This window comes from Aspergillus sclerotioniger, assembly GCF_003184525.1.
Source record: "Aspergillus sclerotioniger CBS 115572 chromosome Unknown BO94scaffold_4, whole genome shotgun sequence".
NCBI classification, from domain to species: domain Eukaryota; kingdom Fungi; phylum Ascomycota; class Eurotiomycetes; order Eurotiales; family Aspergillaceae; genus Aspergillus; species Aspergillus sclerotioniger.
The window spans coordinates 920223-935703 of NW_020290994.1; the positions used below are offsets into that span (position 1 = coordinate 920223).

At 53.4% G+C, this 15481-nt stretch overlaps 7 protein-coding genes across 7 annotated transcripts; 3 read left to right on the forward strand and 4 right to left on the reverse strand.

Annotated features, from left to right (window-relative positions):
* Window positions 1–2061: 2061 nt before the first annotated feature.
* BO94DRAFT_553573 (uncharacterized protein) lies at window positions 2062–3073 on the reverse strand (the record flags this gene model as incomplete). Its single annotated transcript, XM_025613664.1, has 2 exons — window positions 2062–2933; window positions 2989–3073. 2 exons carry the CDS (start codon window positions 3071–3073, stop codon window positions 2062–2064), a joined length of 957 nt encoding a protein of 318 aa, XP_025471445.1.
* A 352-nt stretch (window positions 3074–3425) lies between these two features.
* On the forward strand, window positions 3426–6327 carry BO94DRAFT_563252 (short-chain dehydrogenase/reductase; the record flags this gene model as incomplete). Its single annotated transcript, XM_025614348.1, has 4 exons — window positions 3426–4403; window positions 5122–5233; window positions 5353–5527; window positions 5596–6327. 4 exons carry the CDS (start codon window positions 3426–3428, stop codon window positions 6158–6160), a joined length of 1830 nt encoding a protein of 609 aa, XP_025471446.1. The 3' UTR covers window positions 6161–6327.
* BO94DRAFT_542956 (ATP-dependent RNA helicase DBP10) lies at window positions 6326–9109 on the reverse strand (the record flags this gene model as incomplete). Its single annotated transcript, XM_025613117.1, has 1 exon — window positions 6326–9109. One exon carries the CDS (start codon window positions 9107–9109, stop codon window positions 6326–6328), a length of 2784 nt encoding a protein of 927 aa, XP_025471447.1.
* Window positions 9110–9572: 463 nt separating this feature from the next.
* On the forward strand, window positions 9573–10411 carry BO94DRAFT_553576 (putative replication factor-a protein; the record flags this gene model as incomplete). Its single annotated transcript, XM_025613665.1, has 2 exons — window positions 9573–9608; window positions 9662–10411. 2 exons carry the CDS (start codon window positions 9573–9575, stop codon window positions 10409–10411), a joined length of 786 nt encoding a protein of 261 aa, XP_025471448.1.
* Window positions 10412–10495: 84 nt separating this feature from the next.
* BO94DRAFT_509316 (MATE family efflux transporter) lies at window positions 10496–12810 on the reverse strand. Its single transcript, XM_025609697.1, has 2 exons — window positions 11888–12810; window positions 10496–11828 (listed from the first exon to the last, which is right to left on the reverse strand). Exons 1-2 carry the CDS (start codon window positions 12582–12584, stop codon window positions 10663–10665), a joined length of 1863 nt encoding a protein of 620 aa, XP_025471449.1. The 5' UTR covers window positions 12585–12810; the 3' UTR covers window positions 10496–10662.
* A 512-nt stretch (window positions 12811–13322) lies between these two features.
* BO94DRAFT_531620 (DUF202 domain-containing protein) lies at window positions 13323–14685 on the forward strand. Its single transcript, XM_025610941.1, has 2 exons — window positions 13323–13699; window positions 13774–14685. The coding sequence occupies exons 1-2, from the start codon at window positions 13602–13604 to the stop codon at window positions 14195–14197; spliced, it is 522 nt and encodes a 173-aa protein (XP_025471450.1). The 5' UTR covers window positions 13323–13601; the 3' UTR covers window positions 14198–14685.
* idi1 (isopentenyl-diphosphate delta-isomerase IDI1) lies at window positions 14451–15386 on the reverse strand (the record flags this gene model as incomplete). The annotated part of the gene is made up of 3 exons (XM_025607736.1): window positions 14451–14686; window positions 14738–15076; window positions 15140–15386. The coding sequence occupies 3 exons, from the start codon at window positions 15384–15386 to the stop codon at window positions 14451–14453; spliced, it is 822 nt and encodes a 273-aa protein (XP_025471451.1).
* Window positions 15387–15481: the final 95 nt, after the last annotated feature.

A 15481-nucleotide genomic window follows, 5' to 3' on the forward strand; every position in this document is an offset into this window, starting at 1 on the left:
GCGGACCGAGAGAAAGAGGTACCGTAACGCGGATATCGCAGGGACACGACCTCGGAAAGGCCTTGCCCATCTCTTGATCCCGGCTCATGATGGCTTCGGAAGAAAGGGCCAATCAATCGGGCCTCGTCGCTGGCACAACGGATTGCCTGATCCCGGCCGTGCTAACAGGGTAGATCCTCGAATGGTCCTATTCAACGGGGCAGACGTATCGTGTATAGGTGCGTTCTCGTCGCGGCTGTACATGGTGGATCATGCGCTCCCTGTGGCGCCGTGCAACATGCTGTCGCTATACACCCTCGTGACGACGACTCCCACGGAACCCACCTAGCTCAGCGCGCGGAGTATGCCGGCAACAAGCTGGCAACATACTATGGACAATCAGTGACTTGGATGGGTGTGATTGTCTGCGCGAGTCAGAGGCGTGGCGTGGACAAACTTTGAATGTCGCCGAACGCGATATACGGTGACCGCGTCGACCTCAGCCTTGGCGGTGGCTCTCCATCCAGTCTACCGGGAGGGCCAAACTTCGCAGGCGAACTGGCTGCATGACGGACGTTGAGCCGGCAGCCTGTATACTGCAATACAGAGTGACGAGTCACCTGCATGGAGGCGTTGATGCTGAGTACGTCCGAAAACGGCAATCCAGTTCGCAGAGTGTCGGTGAGGATATGACGAGTATTTCTGTGAAAGACCGATTTAGCGACTTCAAGGTTCTCCCTATTTTTGCTTTGACAATCCCGCTGGTAAACCCTATTTCAGCTTGTTCTCCTTTGGGTCAGCAAAAATCGAACCTTTTCGGGACGGTCCGTGAAGAGCGCCATTGCTCTCTCCACCGGCGATGGAAGGGGTAGGCAATTATTGAAAGCGAAGGGGAATAGTCACATACTTGCATATCTACAGGCGGCAATTGAAAAGCTCCATATTTTCCATGAACCGTGCCCTGCTTATGGGGCCGTTGGTGTTGAATTCCTCCGTCTAGGTGTGATGGACAGGTAGGAAGAGCAAGCCAGCAGATCATGGCTTGGTACTTGGCAGCAAATATTGTTTCAGGAGGCTTGTGCTAGCTATCCATCGTATTTGGATCTGAAGTCATCCTATATTGCTTCACTCGGACGGCCAGCCCAACTGAACGCGACACCAGTCCAACCAAGTATAGAGCCTCGACAGCCAAGATATCAGCCCGACCTCAAAGGTCGAGACTACACCCAGCTCGCCTTGCCAATTCAGCTCTAACTATGCAGCTACTCCCAGCAGATGACATCTCTTAGTGATCGCCCCAAGTCTCCCCCTATTTTTAAACCAACTTAGAGAATCCAGGGCCAGCTAACCACCACTTTGCCTCAGCCAGCATGGTAAAGATGAGTCCAGAGGTATTCACCCAGTGCTAGCATGCCACAATCCCCTGAACAAATCTAACGATTCTGCATTTTCTAGGCAGTGTCTGGTCCTGGCTATGGTACAGTGGGAATGATCTACATAGCATTTGTAAGCCGACATTTTTCTAACCTTCCAAGCAGTCAATGTAGAAATTCTATGATAGATAGTGAATGGTGCCTTGGCCCACGTAAATATATGAACCTTAGTGCTTTATCTAAAAAATTTCTATGCCTGATTACATGTTGCGTTTGGCATGTAATGTTTCATGCTCCTTAAGTTGTAACCTGAAGCCATACTCTTACTTGAATATATGTATAGAGTTGTGTATTAGCTTGGTGCTATCCTCTTCTCAGGCAATCTTCAGAATTAATAGACCTTGTACATTAGTACTATTTCTTTCATCATTACTACAAACTTGATTCTCGACAAGTAGCTGTAGCTGAATTTAGCAGTGGTATGCAGATGAAGAAGGAATATCTAGCATATTTCTTTACTCTTGACACTGCGATTACTTGATGAAAGGGCTGATGTCTGGTTTATGAAACCAAGCATTGTAGGAAAGACATCGTATTGATACGCGACGGTCCTAGTAGATTATATGTAGTAGTAGTGGAGGGCCGAATATACACATCCAATCCAAATGAAACCTCCCCCAAAGCCTTGATAGTCTGTATAGTAGTAGTATCACACACACAACGAAACCCTCATTGGTTCCTCCCCCCTACTCACCCTCCACCGATTACTAAACTCAATCAACTCGTCACACCCCTCTACAGCCCACGACCACTTCCTCAAGAACCCCGGCGTTGCCTCCCAACTCTCCGCCCGATGGGGCTCACCCCAGATAATAAGCCCCTTCCTTGCAGCTGTGATTTCATCATCCTCACCCCCCGTGAGCACCATGCTTCCCGTCGCCGCCGGATCCAAATCCGACGACGGCGCAGGAAAAGTCATTCCATCAACTAAGCACCCAATCAAGTCTTCCACAAACTCTGCATGATCGAAGTTGGCTTCCCAGGTGATCAGATTCTCTCTTATTCTGGGGAAGGGGATGAAATCGATCCAGGAGCAATGGATGAAGTTTTCTTGGGACTGTGTTGGGACGAGGCAATTTGGGATGTTGGGTGTTGTGGGGATGATGACGTTATATAGGGGGAATAAGTTGCCTTGGTGGACTATCTGGATGGGTTGTGGTCCGGGGATTAGGGACATTGTTAGTTGGCTGAGGAGGACCTTGTTTTGAAAGAATCCCCAGAATACGTTGTAGTAGATTAGGTGGAGGAGGTTGTCGGCTGGGAAGGGGAGTTTAGGGTCTTCCTGTTGAGAGGTGATTATGTGAGTCTTGGATGGGGTTGTGGTTGTTGATGATGATAATGAACTAGGGATGTGATGTTCGATGTGTTTCTCATCCCCGTGGGTTTCTTGAGGGGATGGCTGGGAGCTGTATAGCTTCCAGGAAGTACTGTGGGGCGCCTCGTATTCCTCGAGTCGCCATCGATGCACGTTGTAGGGACGCCGGTCAGGCTCCTCGTGCTGTTCCTTTTTGATACGAAGACCTGATGGGAATTTGTAAGCTCGCTAGTCTGAAGTGATCAAGGGACATGGACTTACGTCGTGCTCTCTGGTTCTTCCGATTCTGGAGCTTCTTCCGCTGACGCTTCTCGTCGACTCCACCAGGGTTGGTGGACAACACCATGGTTGATGCGAGGTCACGACGTGAGGGATTCATCTGTAGAAGCCCGTAGAGCACTCGTATTCTCCATCGCCATGATATAACCTGGGGCAAACTAGAACCAAGAAGGCGAAAAGGGTCAGCGCGGAGACAAGAGGAGCGGTTCAGGTGATGCACTAACCCCAAAACGGCAATAATGTCAGCCATGTCGGTTTTGGCAGTCTGTTTCGACTCTCTTCTGCTACATTCATCACTGGCTGCAGAGATTGGTATAAAATGGCCTTATATCTAGCCAGAATGCATTGCCATCAAGCAGCCTCAATTCACCTCATCTTCCCAGACAACAACCTCCACTTCCAACCCTCCCCAACACATCATGTCTTGCTATACTGCCGCCCACGCAAACCCCCAAGGCCCAGGTGACTCGCGACCCACAGCTTTGCAAATCATCCAAGATAACAACATGGAAGGCAAGCTGGTGGGAAAAGTTGCCATTGTGACAGGCGTGTCTTCTGGGATTGGAGTCGAGACCGTCCGCGCCCTCGCAGCCACCGGAGCAACCCTCTACCTGACGGCCAGGAACCCGGACAAAGCCCGCGCAGCTCTTGGCGACATCTTCCAGCCTGAAACCATGGAGCTCGTGCAAATGGACCAGACCTCTCTGTCCAGTGTGCGACAGGCCGCGGCGGCCATCCTCGCCAAGACCGATCAAGTGAATATCCTCATTGCCAACGCCGGAGTCATGGCCGTGCGGGATCTCCAGCTCACAGAGGATGGGTACGAGTTGCAATTCGCGACAAACCATCTCGCCCACTTTCTGTTCTTTCAGCTTCTCAAGCCTGCCCTGCTCGCCGGGAGCAGTCCCACGTTCCAGTCCCGGGTTGTCATGGTGGCGTCGTCGGGACATAGGGTCCATGGCATCAACGAGTCAGACAATTATCATTTTCAGAAGGGAGCATATGAGCCCTGGGTTGCGTACGGACAGTCCAAAACAGCCAATATCTATATGGCCAGTGAGATTGAACGTCGCTATGGGTCTCGCGGGCTGCATGCGACGAGTCTCCACCCTGGGGTGATTGCTACATCACTGGGAAGACATATGACTGAAGAACAAATTCACGATTTGGTGCATGATGAGACGGTGGCAAAAGTCCTAAAGAGCCCAGCGCAGGGAGCTGCGACAACTATATGGGGTGCTGTTGGCAGCGAGTGGGAGGGCAAGGGCGGGAAGTTTCTTGCTGACTGTGCCGAGGCAGTGCAGGCTGAATATGACGGTCATATTGGAAGGACGTTTGTGAGTTATACGTACAGCCCTGAGGAGGAGGATCGACTGTGGAGGGACTCGTTGGAGATGGTGGGCTTACGTGAGGACTAGTGGGTTTTGAGTCTACGGACCACGGAATAAGCAAGATTTTGACTCATATCTGACTCTATTCATTGCTGACAGTAACTAGCCAGCCTTGCGGGCTATCCATTCCATTCCCAATGCACCTTTTTATAGCATGTTTTCTCTGCTTATCCCTACTCAATTGCATCAAATCATGCAGAATATTGTAACAGATCCCAAAATAATAACAATAATGACCATCAATTCCCATCTTTATCATCTCCAGCATACAGACCCCTACAGACCGCCCCAGCAACTCCCCCGGGCACACCTAAATTTAGGGGACGACGGCGTCACGCCACGCCCCGACTAATGGGCTGTCAACGACTCAGCCTACAATAGCTCCCCCCACCCAGCTTCTGCCTACAGCCTCAGCTTACTTTGCCTGGATGTATAAAGTGCAGCTCCCTGCATCATCTTTCATATCGACCCTCACACAGATCCCACACCGAAACAATGACAATTCAACCCATCATCGTCTGGCTCACCCGTACGTCCCCCTCATCCCCCAACCCAACCCAACCCAACCCAACCCCCACTAACAAGACAATGAAACAGCCTCGGGTCCCAACCCATGGAAAGTCAGTCCACCCACCCATCGGAGCTCACCCCACACCCACTCTTACTACTACCCCAAACATACCACCAAACCACACCACTAACCACCACAACAACCAACAAACAGGTTGTAATCATCCTCGAAGAACTCTCCATTCCATACACCATCAGATCATTCAAATTCGATGACGTCAAGAAACCCCCCTTTATCGATATCAATCCCAATGGACGCGTACCAGGTACTCTCTCCCCATTCACACTACATTAAACCACATCCTACATACCCACTCTCGCCCAGTCCCCCCAAAACACAACACAATAAAACTAACAAATCTCGGGCAAAAAAAAGCAATCCAAGACCCCAACACCAACCTAACACTATGGGAATCCGGCGCTATAATCCAATACCTGATTGACATTTACGACACCACCCATAAAATCAGTTATGAGACGCTCAATGAGAAACATCTTTTGAATCAGTACCTACAGTTTCAGATGAGTGGGCAAGGGCCGTATTATGGGCAGTGTGGATGGTATTACCTCCCCCATCCCCCCCTTCATCGACATCACCAAACCCAATACTAACATGATGAAAAAAAAGGTTCAACGTCCTCAGCCCCGAAAAACTCCCTAGCGCAATAACCCGCTACCAAAACGAAGTCCACCGGGTGTTGGGCGTTCTCAACACCATCCTCACCAACAAAACCTGGCTGGTGGGGGATAAATGCACATATGCGGATTTGGCCTTCTTACCGTGGAATAACCGATTGGATATGTTGATTCCCCGTGATGAGGGGGGAGAGATTCTGGAGGCGTATCCGTGGGTGCAGGGGTGGCAGAAACGGATGGAGGAGAGGGAGTCGTGGAAAAGGTCGATGGAGGTGAGGGCGGGGTTGATGGATGAGCAGGGGTTGATGGTGAATGGGATGCCCAAGGGGGTGAATAATATTCGGGAATATGAGGAGTTGATTGCGAAATCGGAGGGGGGGAAATTGGAGGGGAAAGGGGAGGGGGTGGATGAGCAGGAGGGGGTGTTGGGGTGTGTTGGTATTGGAAAAAATGTCAAGATGGGGAAGGTGATTGTTGATGAGAAGAAGGAGGATGAGGATGAGAGGTCGGATGAGGATGCGGGAGTGTTGGGATGTGTCGCTATTGGGAGGGTTTAACTAATCTATGTATTATGATATAATGTCTTTTTCTGTGTTGGATAATTGAGTATCTCTTATGTGATGGGTCAGGGGTGAACAGCAACAATGGGAATAGGAGTATTCAAGCTTTTAACCCTAGCACAATGGTATATACAGTCCAAAAAATCAATCCCAGCAGCAGCACTACTTCTTCCGTGACGGACGAGCGTTCTTCTCCCGACGGTTCTGCTTCAGCTTGCGCGCCCGCCGGATGTCATCCGTGTTCCTCAGCTCGCTCTTACCACCAGATGCAGCACCGCCAACCTTGGACAGCTGGCGCTCCTTGGCAGCCGCGTTCTTCTTCTTCATCTTATCAAAGTCACCGCGGAGAGGATCAGCCCGCTTAGGCGCCTGGTCCTTGTTGTGTCTGAACCGTCTTCCACCGCGGTAATCCAGGTTAGCACCCAGACCCGGAGTCTCAGCCTCACCCACGCGAGGCATGCGCTCAAGTCGCTTGCCCTTCTTCCAGGCGTCGAAGCGTCCACTGCGGAAGCTGGCGGCGATCTTGGCACCACTCTCACCGCGCACGAGACGCGTGCCCTTGGAGCCGTCCTCGTCGTTCTGGCGCGACACGTACTTCTTGTGTCGCTTGTCCCAACGCATCATGGTGCGAGGCTCGCCGAACCCGCGGCTGCCTTCGTCGCCGAGCAGATCCATGGCCGCGTCGCGAGACGCTTGGGCGAAGTTGGCGTTCGTGCCGGAATGCACACCGTATGCGCGGTCTTCGGCCATGTTGGTCTGGTTGGGGGTGTAGGACATGAAGTATTCGGGGTTCTGGAATGACGTGGCGCTGGCTTCTTTCTTGGCCTTGTCGCCGTTCGATGTGTTGTAAGAGGAGAAGGTGACTTCAAGGTCGGACTCGTCGGCGAGTGACATGTTGTCGGCCGGTCCCTCTCCGACATCGTCGTCTTCGTTGTCGAAGGCGCCATCCTCGGCGTCATCGGCATCAGCGTCTCCGGAGGCTGCGTTTCCAAGGAGCTCGGCCTGTGCTTCAGCCTGTGCGCGCTTCTTCTTCGTGTCGAGCGTGGTCCGGACCCGCTTGATGGTGCTGAGGGCCTCCTCGTTCTCCGGCTTGCCGCTGCGACGGTTGTTCACTTCGAAGATTGTCTCCTGTGGCCTGTAGCCACCGATCCGGGCGAGCATCTTCTCGCGCTCGGCTTCCATGTGACTGGTCTCGTCGTTGAATAGAGGGTGCAGAGCCGTCCAGTTGTCGGAACTGACCACCTGCTTCGACCGCTTGGCACTCTCCAGAGACGCCGCATTGCGCGTGCGCATGTAGAGCTTCTCTCCCTTGCTGGCGACCGAACGCTGCATGGCAATATCCGCCACATCATCCAGGACCTTAGACACCCACTCACAGCCCTGAGAGAGACCCTCCCGAGGCATGCTTCCGACAACTACATCCTCGGCAAAGTTGACATTGTCGCCATGCTCACGGCCGAGGACCAATCGCCGGCCCAGGAACAGCTGCAGATCGAGTAGGTATGGGGCATCGGAATCGCGGACCAAACTGTAACTCCAACCAGTGCGACCAGCACGGGCCGTACGACCGACACGATGGACGAAGATCTTGGCTTGCGAGGGAAAGTCGTAGTTGATGACATTGGCAAGAATGGGGATATCGATACCTCTGGCCGCCACGTCCGTGACGACAAGGATGTTCGAGATACCGGCGCGGAAGTTCTGTACTTGGACCTTACGAGCCGTCTGGTCGAGGGAACCGTAGATGTAGGAGGTTGCAAAACCGGCTTCGCAAAGCAGCGAATACAGGTAATCAACGTGGTGCTTGGTCGCGGCGAAGACGATGGTCGAATGCTGCGTAGGGGACTCCTTCCAGTTAACCTTCTCTTCACGCTTCCGCTTCTTGGAGAATCTCCCTCTTCCCTTGGCTTCTTCCTCCTTCATGCGCTGCGACACCTCCGTCGGGCCCGTAGGCATCTTGATGACTTCGTGGAGGATGTACATCAGCGCGCCCTCCTTGTCAGCCGACTTGACGGAGAAGAAGGCATTCTGCAGATCGGGAGAGATCTTGCCTTCCGTATCCAAACGGATCAGTGTTGGATCCTGCAGACCAGCGCGCGCGAATTCCACCAAGGACTTGGGCAGGGTGGCGGAGAAAAGCAGAGTCTGGCGAGTGGAGGGCAAGCCGTGCAGAATCTCGGTCAATTGGGCGGCGAAACCCATTTCGAACAGTCGATCGGCTTCATCGAACACAACATAGCGAATACTCGACAGGTCCAGGTTCATCTCGACCTTCAAGTGCAGGAAACGACCGGGCGTCGCAATCACGATATCAGGGTTACCGGCCATCATGGAGAACTGTTCTTCCAGGCTGTCACCACCAACCAGCAGCACCGACTTCAGATCTGTCCCCTTGCCTAATTCCTTCACGACCTTGAGCGTCTGCAGGGCCAACTCTCTGGATGGCGATAGGACCAGGGCGCGGGATCCGACCGTGCTGCTGTGGCTCTTCAACTTCTCAATCATGGGAATCACGAACGCGGCCGTCTTTCCGGAACCTGTACGCGCCATACCCACGACATCCTGATCCTCCATAATCACAGGGATCGTCTTGCGCTGAATGGGCGTCGGCACCGAGAAACCCTTCCGTGTGATGGCTTTCAACAGATTCGCATTCAATCCCATGGCCTGGAAACCACCACCTTTTTTCACCGTGCGACCCTTCAAATTCGAGCCCTTTCGATTCGCCGATGCCTGCGTCTCCGCGATGAACGCCTCGTCATCTTCGTCGTCGTCATCGCCTTCCACGCCGAGGAAATCGAGCTGCTGGGGCGCCGCCGCCTTCGGCTGCCGCTTGGTCTGCTTCACGGCGGGCTCATGGTCGGAATCGCTGTCATTCTGGAACAGCGCATTGGTAATGTCGAATTCATTCTCCGACATAGCCGGAGAAGCGGCACGACCAGGCATTTTGACGGGGAATTCGTTCCTGGTCTGTAGCCGATTATGATTGTATCGTATCACACTTATCGGCCTGAGACTTTTTTCTGGCCGCAAGATTTCCGCCGGGCGGTGAGACTTCCGCATCAATGTTGCTCCGGTGTGCAAACCAGCCAAACAGAATTTCCCCGCGACGCGTCGACACGTCCCGATGCGGTAAAATGAATCTTCAGTGAATTGTTGGCTGAACTCTTTCACCTCAACTCACACCTATACTCATATACGCACACTGACAAACACTTTACATCATGGGTAAGTTCCCTCTATTGATTCTCTAACATGTCCCCTCATGTCTTCCCATCTCGTTACCTATACGCACCACCCGCATCTGATCCACCACCATCAACATCAACACTAACCACGCACACCAGATAGCGGTTACAACAATAACAACAGCTCTTACTCCGGCGGTGGCGGCGGCGACGGCGGCTTCATGAACGGCGAGATGAACAGCCCGTCAGGGGGAAAGGTAGCTGGCTCTCTCCCCCTCTCCCTAACCATCACTAACCCCAAACCCAACAGGCAGATTACACCAATGCCACTCTCCGCCCCATAACCATCAAACAAGCCCTCGACGCCAACCAACCCTACCCCGAAGCGCCCTACCAAATCGACTCCGCCGAAGTCGCCTCGGTCACCTTCATCGGCCAAGTCCGCAACATCTCCTCCCAAAGCACAAACATCACATACAAGCTCGACGACGGCACCGGCGAAATCGAAGCCAAACAATGGATTGATTCCATGACCGCCGACTCGATGGACACCGACGACCCCACCTCCAACTCCACCAACAAGAACCAAATCGAATTAAACGGCTACGCCCGCGTCTTCGGAAAACTAAAATCATTCGGAAACAAACGGTTCGTGGGCGCGCATTGCGTTCGTCCCATCAAGGATATCAACGAATTGCATTGTCATCTGTTGGAGGCGTCGGCCGTGCATTTGTTCTTTACCCGCGGGCCGAGTAATCCTAATTCTGGGGAGGGTGCTGGGGGCGTGAAGGGAGGTGGGGATTCGGCCATGGGAGGTGTGAATGGTGCGGATGATTTTGCGGCTGCGAAGGGTTTACCGGCTATGAGTCCCGTCGCGAAGAGAGTTTATCATCTATTGAAGACGGAACCGCAGAGTAATGAGGGGTTGCATGCTCAGTTGATTGCGGCCAAGTTGAGTCTGCCCATGCCGGATGTGGCGAGGGCTGGGGATGAGTTGCTTACGGCGGGAGTTATCTTTTCGACGGTGGATGAGCAGACGTGGGCGATTTTGGAGTTTTAGGTCGTGATGTGGTGATGGGTGTTAATTGGGAGATGGGAAAATAGCACGGCATGTGCATGTATGCATACAGGCAGTTCATATGATATCGCATTTCATTGAGTTCAATTCACGTCTGTCTATTATAGACTCTGATAGGGGGAAAAAAGAAGTAGAAAGTAAATCCAGTACAGTCATCTATACAAATACTAACGCATGCTTTTGACAGTATACATCATCACACATAAGGTTAGAAAAAGCAAGGCACAAATGAATTAAACCAGCGCGTTCCGGCGAAGAGCTTCCTCCACGGATCGATTCCAATTTGTCCGCGTCAGGAAGAACGCCTCAATTATCGAAACCAACAGCAGAGCCAGCGCAACACCCGACCACAGTCCAAACAGTCCCCAGTGCAGCCCGAATGTTGTTCCGAAACTGATCGGCATCGCGATCGCATAGTAGCAGAACAGCTGCACGTAGCCGCCGATTTCTTGCCGTCCAATACCACGGAGGATTCCGTTGCAGTTGGCGGCCAAAGCGTCGAAGAGCTGGAACGCGGCGCACAGTGGGAGTACTTGTGCCACCAGCTCGATGACTTCTTCGTCGGAGGTGAATAGGTAGGGGATGTAGTAGCGTAGAGAGGATAGGAACAGCATGTTGAGCAGACCCACAATGACTGCGCCGACCATCGACACCTTGGCTGATGTCTTGGCGGCATCGACCAAAGTTGCTCCGATCAGGTTGGCCACACGGGTACTACCCGAGATCGAGACGGGGAATGGGATCTGGAAGGTGATGCTCGAGATCGTGGACAGGATTGACTGAGCGGCCAAGGGCGTTGTGCCGAGATATGATGATGCGAGCGTCAACACTTCGAAGGCGAGACACTCCGCCTCAACCATGAGCAGACCTGGGAGGGCAAGCTTGATCATGGGTCCCCAGTTGCGCAGGGCGCGAGTCGTGACGCCGTTCCAGCACTCGGATCCGTCCACAAAGTACACGTACAGGAAGAGGAAGAGAGGCATCAGGTTGTCCGTGATGGCCACGGCGATGGGAGCCCCGATGAAGCCCCAGCCGAACTGCCACACGAACATGTAATTCATAAATGCATTCAGAGGAGCGCAGATCAGAAGCACATAGAGGGACGCTGAGAAGAGCCCCTGCGCCTGCACGAAGCGCTTGCCACTCTCGAAGCAAGCGTATCCCGGCGCACCCAGCGCAACCACCTTCAGGTATAAACCGGCCAGAATGGCGACCTCCTCTTCCGGCACGATCCGGATGAGGATCCGGTCGGCGAAGAACCACAGCAGGATAATTGGAATCGAGATGACCCAGAGAAAGAAAACCATCTTCTGCATCTGTAGACCCACCAGCTTCTTCCGTCCGGAGCCGTAAGCCTGCGCACACAATGTATCCAAGCTAGTCGCGAGACCCTGGTAGACTACACTTCAGTCAGTACCAACACCCATACGAAATCCAAGTAACAGACTGCAAACATACCTGCATAACCAGTGATGCTCGCACTCATACTCGCCAGACTAACCGCACCCAACTCCTTCTTCCCCAGATGTCCCAGGGTAAAGATACTCGCCACGGTCAAAGAATACTGCAGCAGAAACGTTACCACCAGCGGCGCCGCATTCTTACCAATCACCTGGGCTTCACGCTTCCACGTCGTCTGGATCAGACCGGCCGTGACAGCCTCCTCCCACTTGCGATCAATTTCCTCAGAATCCACTCCATCATACTGCGACCCGCGCTGTTCACCCCCCAGCAACGACGCCGTCTCCGGCCCCGTTGCAGACCCCAACCTCATGCGCCGTCCCTTGTGAGGACTCGACTCAATAAAGTTATTATCCGTGAGGAGGTTCCGTTCATCCTCAATGGCCCGTTCGCGCTCCCTCCGCGTTAATCCATCATGGTCGGGACGATGCGGAACAACCGTAGCATGGGAGACGGTGGTGAAGAAGCTCGGGCGCTGGTACGACCCAGCCAGGGAATGGGGTCTCGTGCCAGGCTGGCTATTAATGGCGCGGATGGTAGAGGTCTCGGAGGCTTCGTCATCGGTGGTGAGCATGGAGCCTTCGTCATCGGCATAGTCTTCTATGTCGCGGGCAATTGCCCTACGAGCTCGGGGCGAGCTGGATCTATAGCGGTGCTCATCGGCGATCCCGCGTATACTATCGCGGCGGGCCATGCTGATCGGAAATGGGTTCCACAGAGCACGAAGTGGTTTGGTTGGTCGGTGTCAGGGATTGGATGCAAGATGTCGTATCACTGGGATTGGGATTGTGGCGCTTGAGCAGTCATCCGCATGATTATACGAGGAAGACAGGGGGGGAGAAGAGATAGAATTGACCTCTCGGACTTGCAGGAGGGAAGCACAGGAATAAGCAAGCAGGGGAGAGAACGTAAGAGAGCCGGCACCGGTTTTGTATGTGAGTCGTAGGCCATCCGGTATTCGCGTTACCGCAGATTTTGCCGCTCAGGCCATGGGGCTCCACTGCTAGTGATCGAGTCGAGGCTCTACTAGTGACTCACGTTGGCTGCTAAGTTTTCCTACCGGGTTAAGGTTCGGATTTCGCAGTATAATGCAAGGGCCTGACAGGCTCGAATTGCCATCTATCCACCAGCATCAGCAAGAACAAGATAGTATTGCGTTGCTTGAGGCGCAAGAATGCAGCGACACCCCGCAAAGCAGGGACCCCCGCCGATGGATGAAAGATGCGAGGAATGCCGTACGTCAATTACGGCGTCGTAAGATACCCGCCCGGTAGCCAATCAGTGTTGCTGCGACTCACCCAAACAAGATGGTCCAGCCGAAGGCGTGCAGTGGAGGCGATCACCATGGGTCTGATATCAGAGAGCTGGAAGGTGTAGATAGTAGATACATAGTACTAGTCATAATATGAAGATGCCATCAAAGCAACAGCGCCATACCATAAGGACCTCCAGCATAGATAGACAACAGCACTATCAACAATGACATCATCACCGACACACACCGCATCACGTGCCTCCCTAGCCTCGATCCCTTTGATTGGTCTGATCGCATACTTCGCCCTATGCAGTCCAGGCAAGTAACTCGAACTTCGTAAAGGTACCACTAAACTTCCTCCCATACACCATGATCTAGGGTGTTCTAACAACAACTCCATCCCAACCCAACCTAACCAACTACAACACAGCGTACCACACAGCACAGCACATCACCATGTCCACCACAACCCAACAACACCGACACACCCTCCCCCCACCCCCATACAACCCCATAATCAACGCCGCCAATAGCCCTCCAATCCTCGCAGACGAGTACGCCCTCCCCCTCTTCCCCTCCCCTAAACCGAAAAAAAACCCCTCTTTGACAAATCATCCAAAACCATCAGCCCTCTCTGCCAAAAAACCCACATCTTCCTCACCCGACCCTACCTCAGCGCCCTACTCTTCGAAAATGCCACCTCCGACGCCCGCGACCACTGCGCAAACGAACGCACATTTCTCTCCTGGCTGCGCCTCTCAATGTACCTCGCTATCGTAGCCATCGCCATCATAATCTCTTTCCATTTTCAGACGCCCCCGACGGGGTTGGAGCGACGCATGGCATTACCGCTGGGGATTGTGTTCTGGGTGCTGAGTCTGGCGTGTTTGGGGAATGGGTTTGCGAATTACGTGCGTACGGTGAAGAAATACAGTCGGAAGGCGGCGTTGGTGCAGAGTGGGTGGAAGACGCAGGTGACGTTTACGGTGGTGGGGACGGTAATTTTGGGGAGTTGTGTGCTGTTTTTGGCGACGGATGCCAGGACCAAATGATCATCTTATTCAGGTGTGTTCGGAGATTATTTGGTGTTAGGAGATTGAAGAAAGGCTATGCTCATGAGAAATATACTAGGTGGGTAATTAGGAGGAGTTGTACGCATCGATCCTCTGCAGTAACATCTGGCCGGCTCAGACCGTACCAGCAAACGCTGTCCAAGCAGGGTCTCAAGGGGAATCAAGAAAAGGCTGCGCCCGGGCCAGTCCCATGCGAAATGCCATTACATTGTCGGTCGTGACCGCCACCGCCTCACATCCGACGGATCTCATGCTCGTTCTTGTATGGCTCTAGCGACGACGAGCCCAGGTGACCCCACCACTCAAACAGCATCGAGTTGCAGATTAGCTTGAACCACGGTGTGAATTTCAGCCCCGGCTGCTCAAACATCTGCTTCAACTCCTCGGCGGAGACGTATTTCGTGTCGCGCACTTCGTTCGGGTTCTCGTTCAGATCGACATCGGCTTGGATGAACAGGATGTAGTCGACTAGCAATGATTAGCGGCCAGTCTGATAGCCTAGTTTGGATGTGGACATACTCTCATGCTCTCCCCACTTGCCATCACTGGGCGCCTTGTAATGGATTCTGGTGAAGAACTCAAACTTATCCAGCGGGACTTGCTCCGGCTTGATTCCCAGCTCTTGCTCCAATTTGCGCTGTGCCGCGCGCTTCACGCCCAGCACGGCCGCATCAAGTTGCGAGCCCGTCTCTCCAGGAATGCCTAGGGGGTGGGAGCAGCAGGTGTTCGTCCACATGTCGGGGAAAGTGATCTTCTCGGAGGCACGTTGTTGAAGCAGCAGGCGCTTGTTGGAGTCGAAGAGGAAGACCGAAAAGGCACGGTGAAGGAGACCGCGATCGATGTTGGTCATTAAATGGCCTGTTCATTCGGTTGCAACAGATCAGTACTCCGTTGATTGACTAAGAGATAGAGGAAACTTACAAGCCTTCTTGCTGGCACTGCCAATGGGCTTGTCATCATCATCGAGAACAATACACACTTCATCCATCAGGCGAACCTGCTCCTCATCGTAGCCGGCCAGCTCGTCGCCCGCCTGGGTGGCGGAGGGGTTGCTTGTCGCAGTGGGGAGCACCTCCCGCGCGAGCGAAGTGTCGACCTCGGGGAAGAGGGTCGCAACATTCTCGGCCGTGATCCTCGGGGGCTCGGTAACAGTGACGGTGGCACTCATGCTGGTAGATTGGCTGACAGATGAAGGAGATTGACGGGACCCCAGGTGCAAAGGATGGGAAGCAAGAAGTGAGCGAGGATTTGATGGGGGACAAT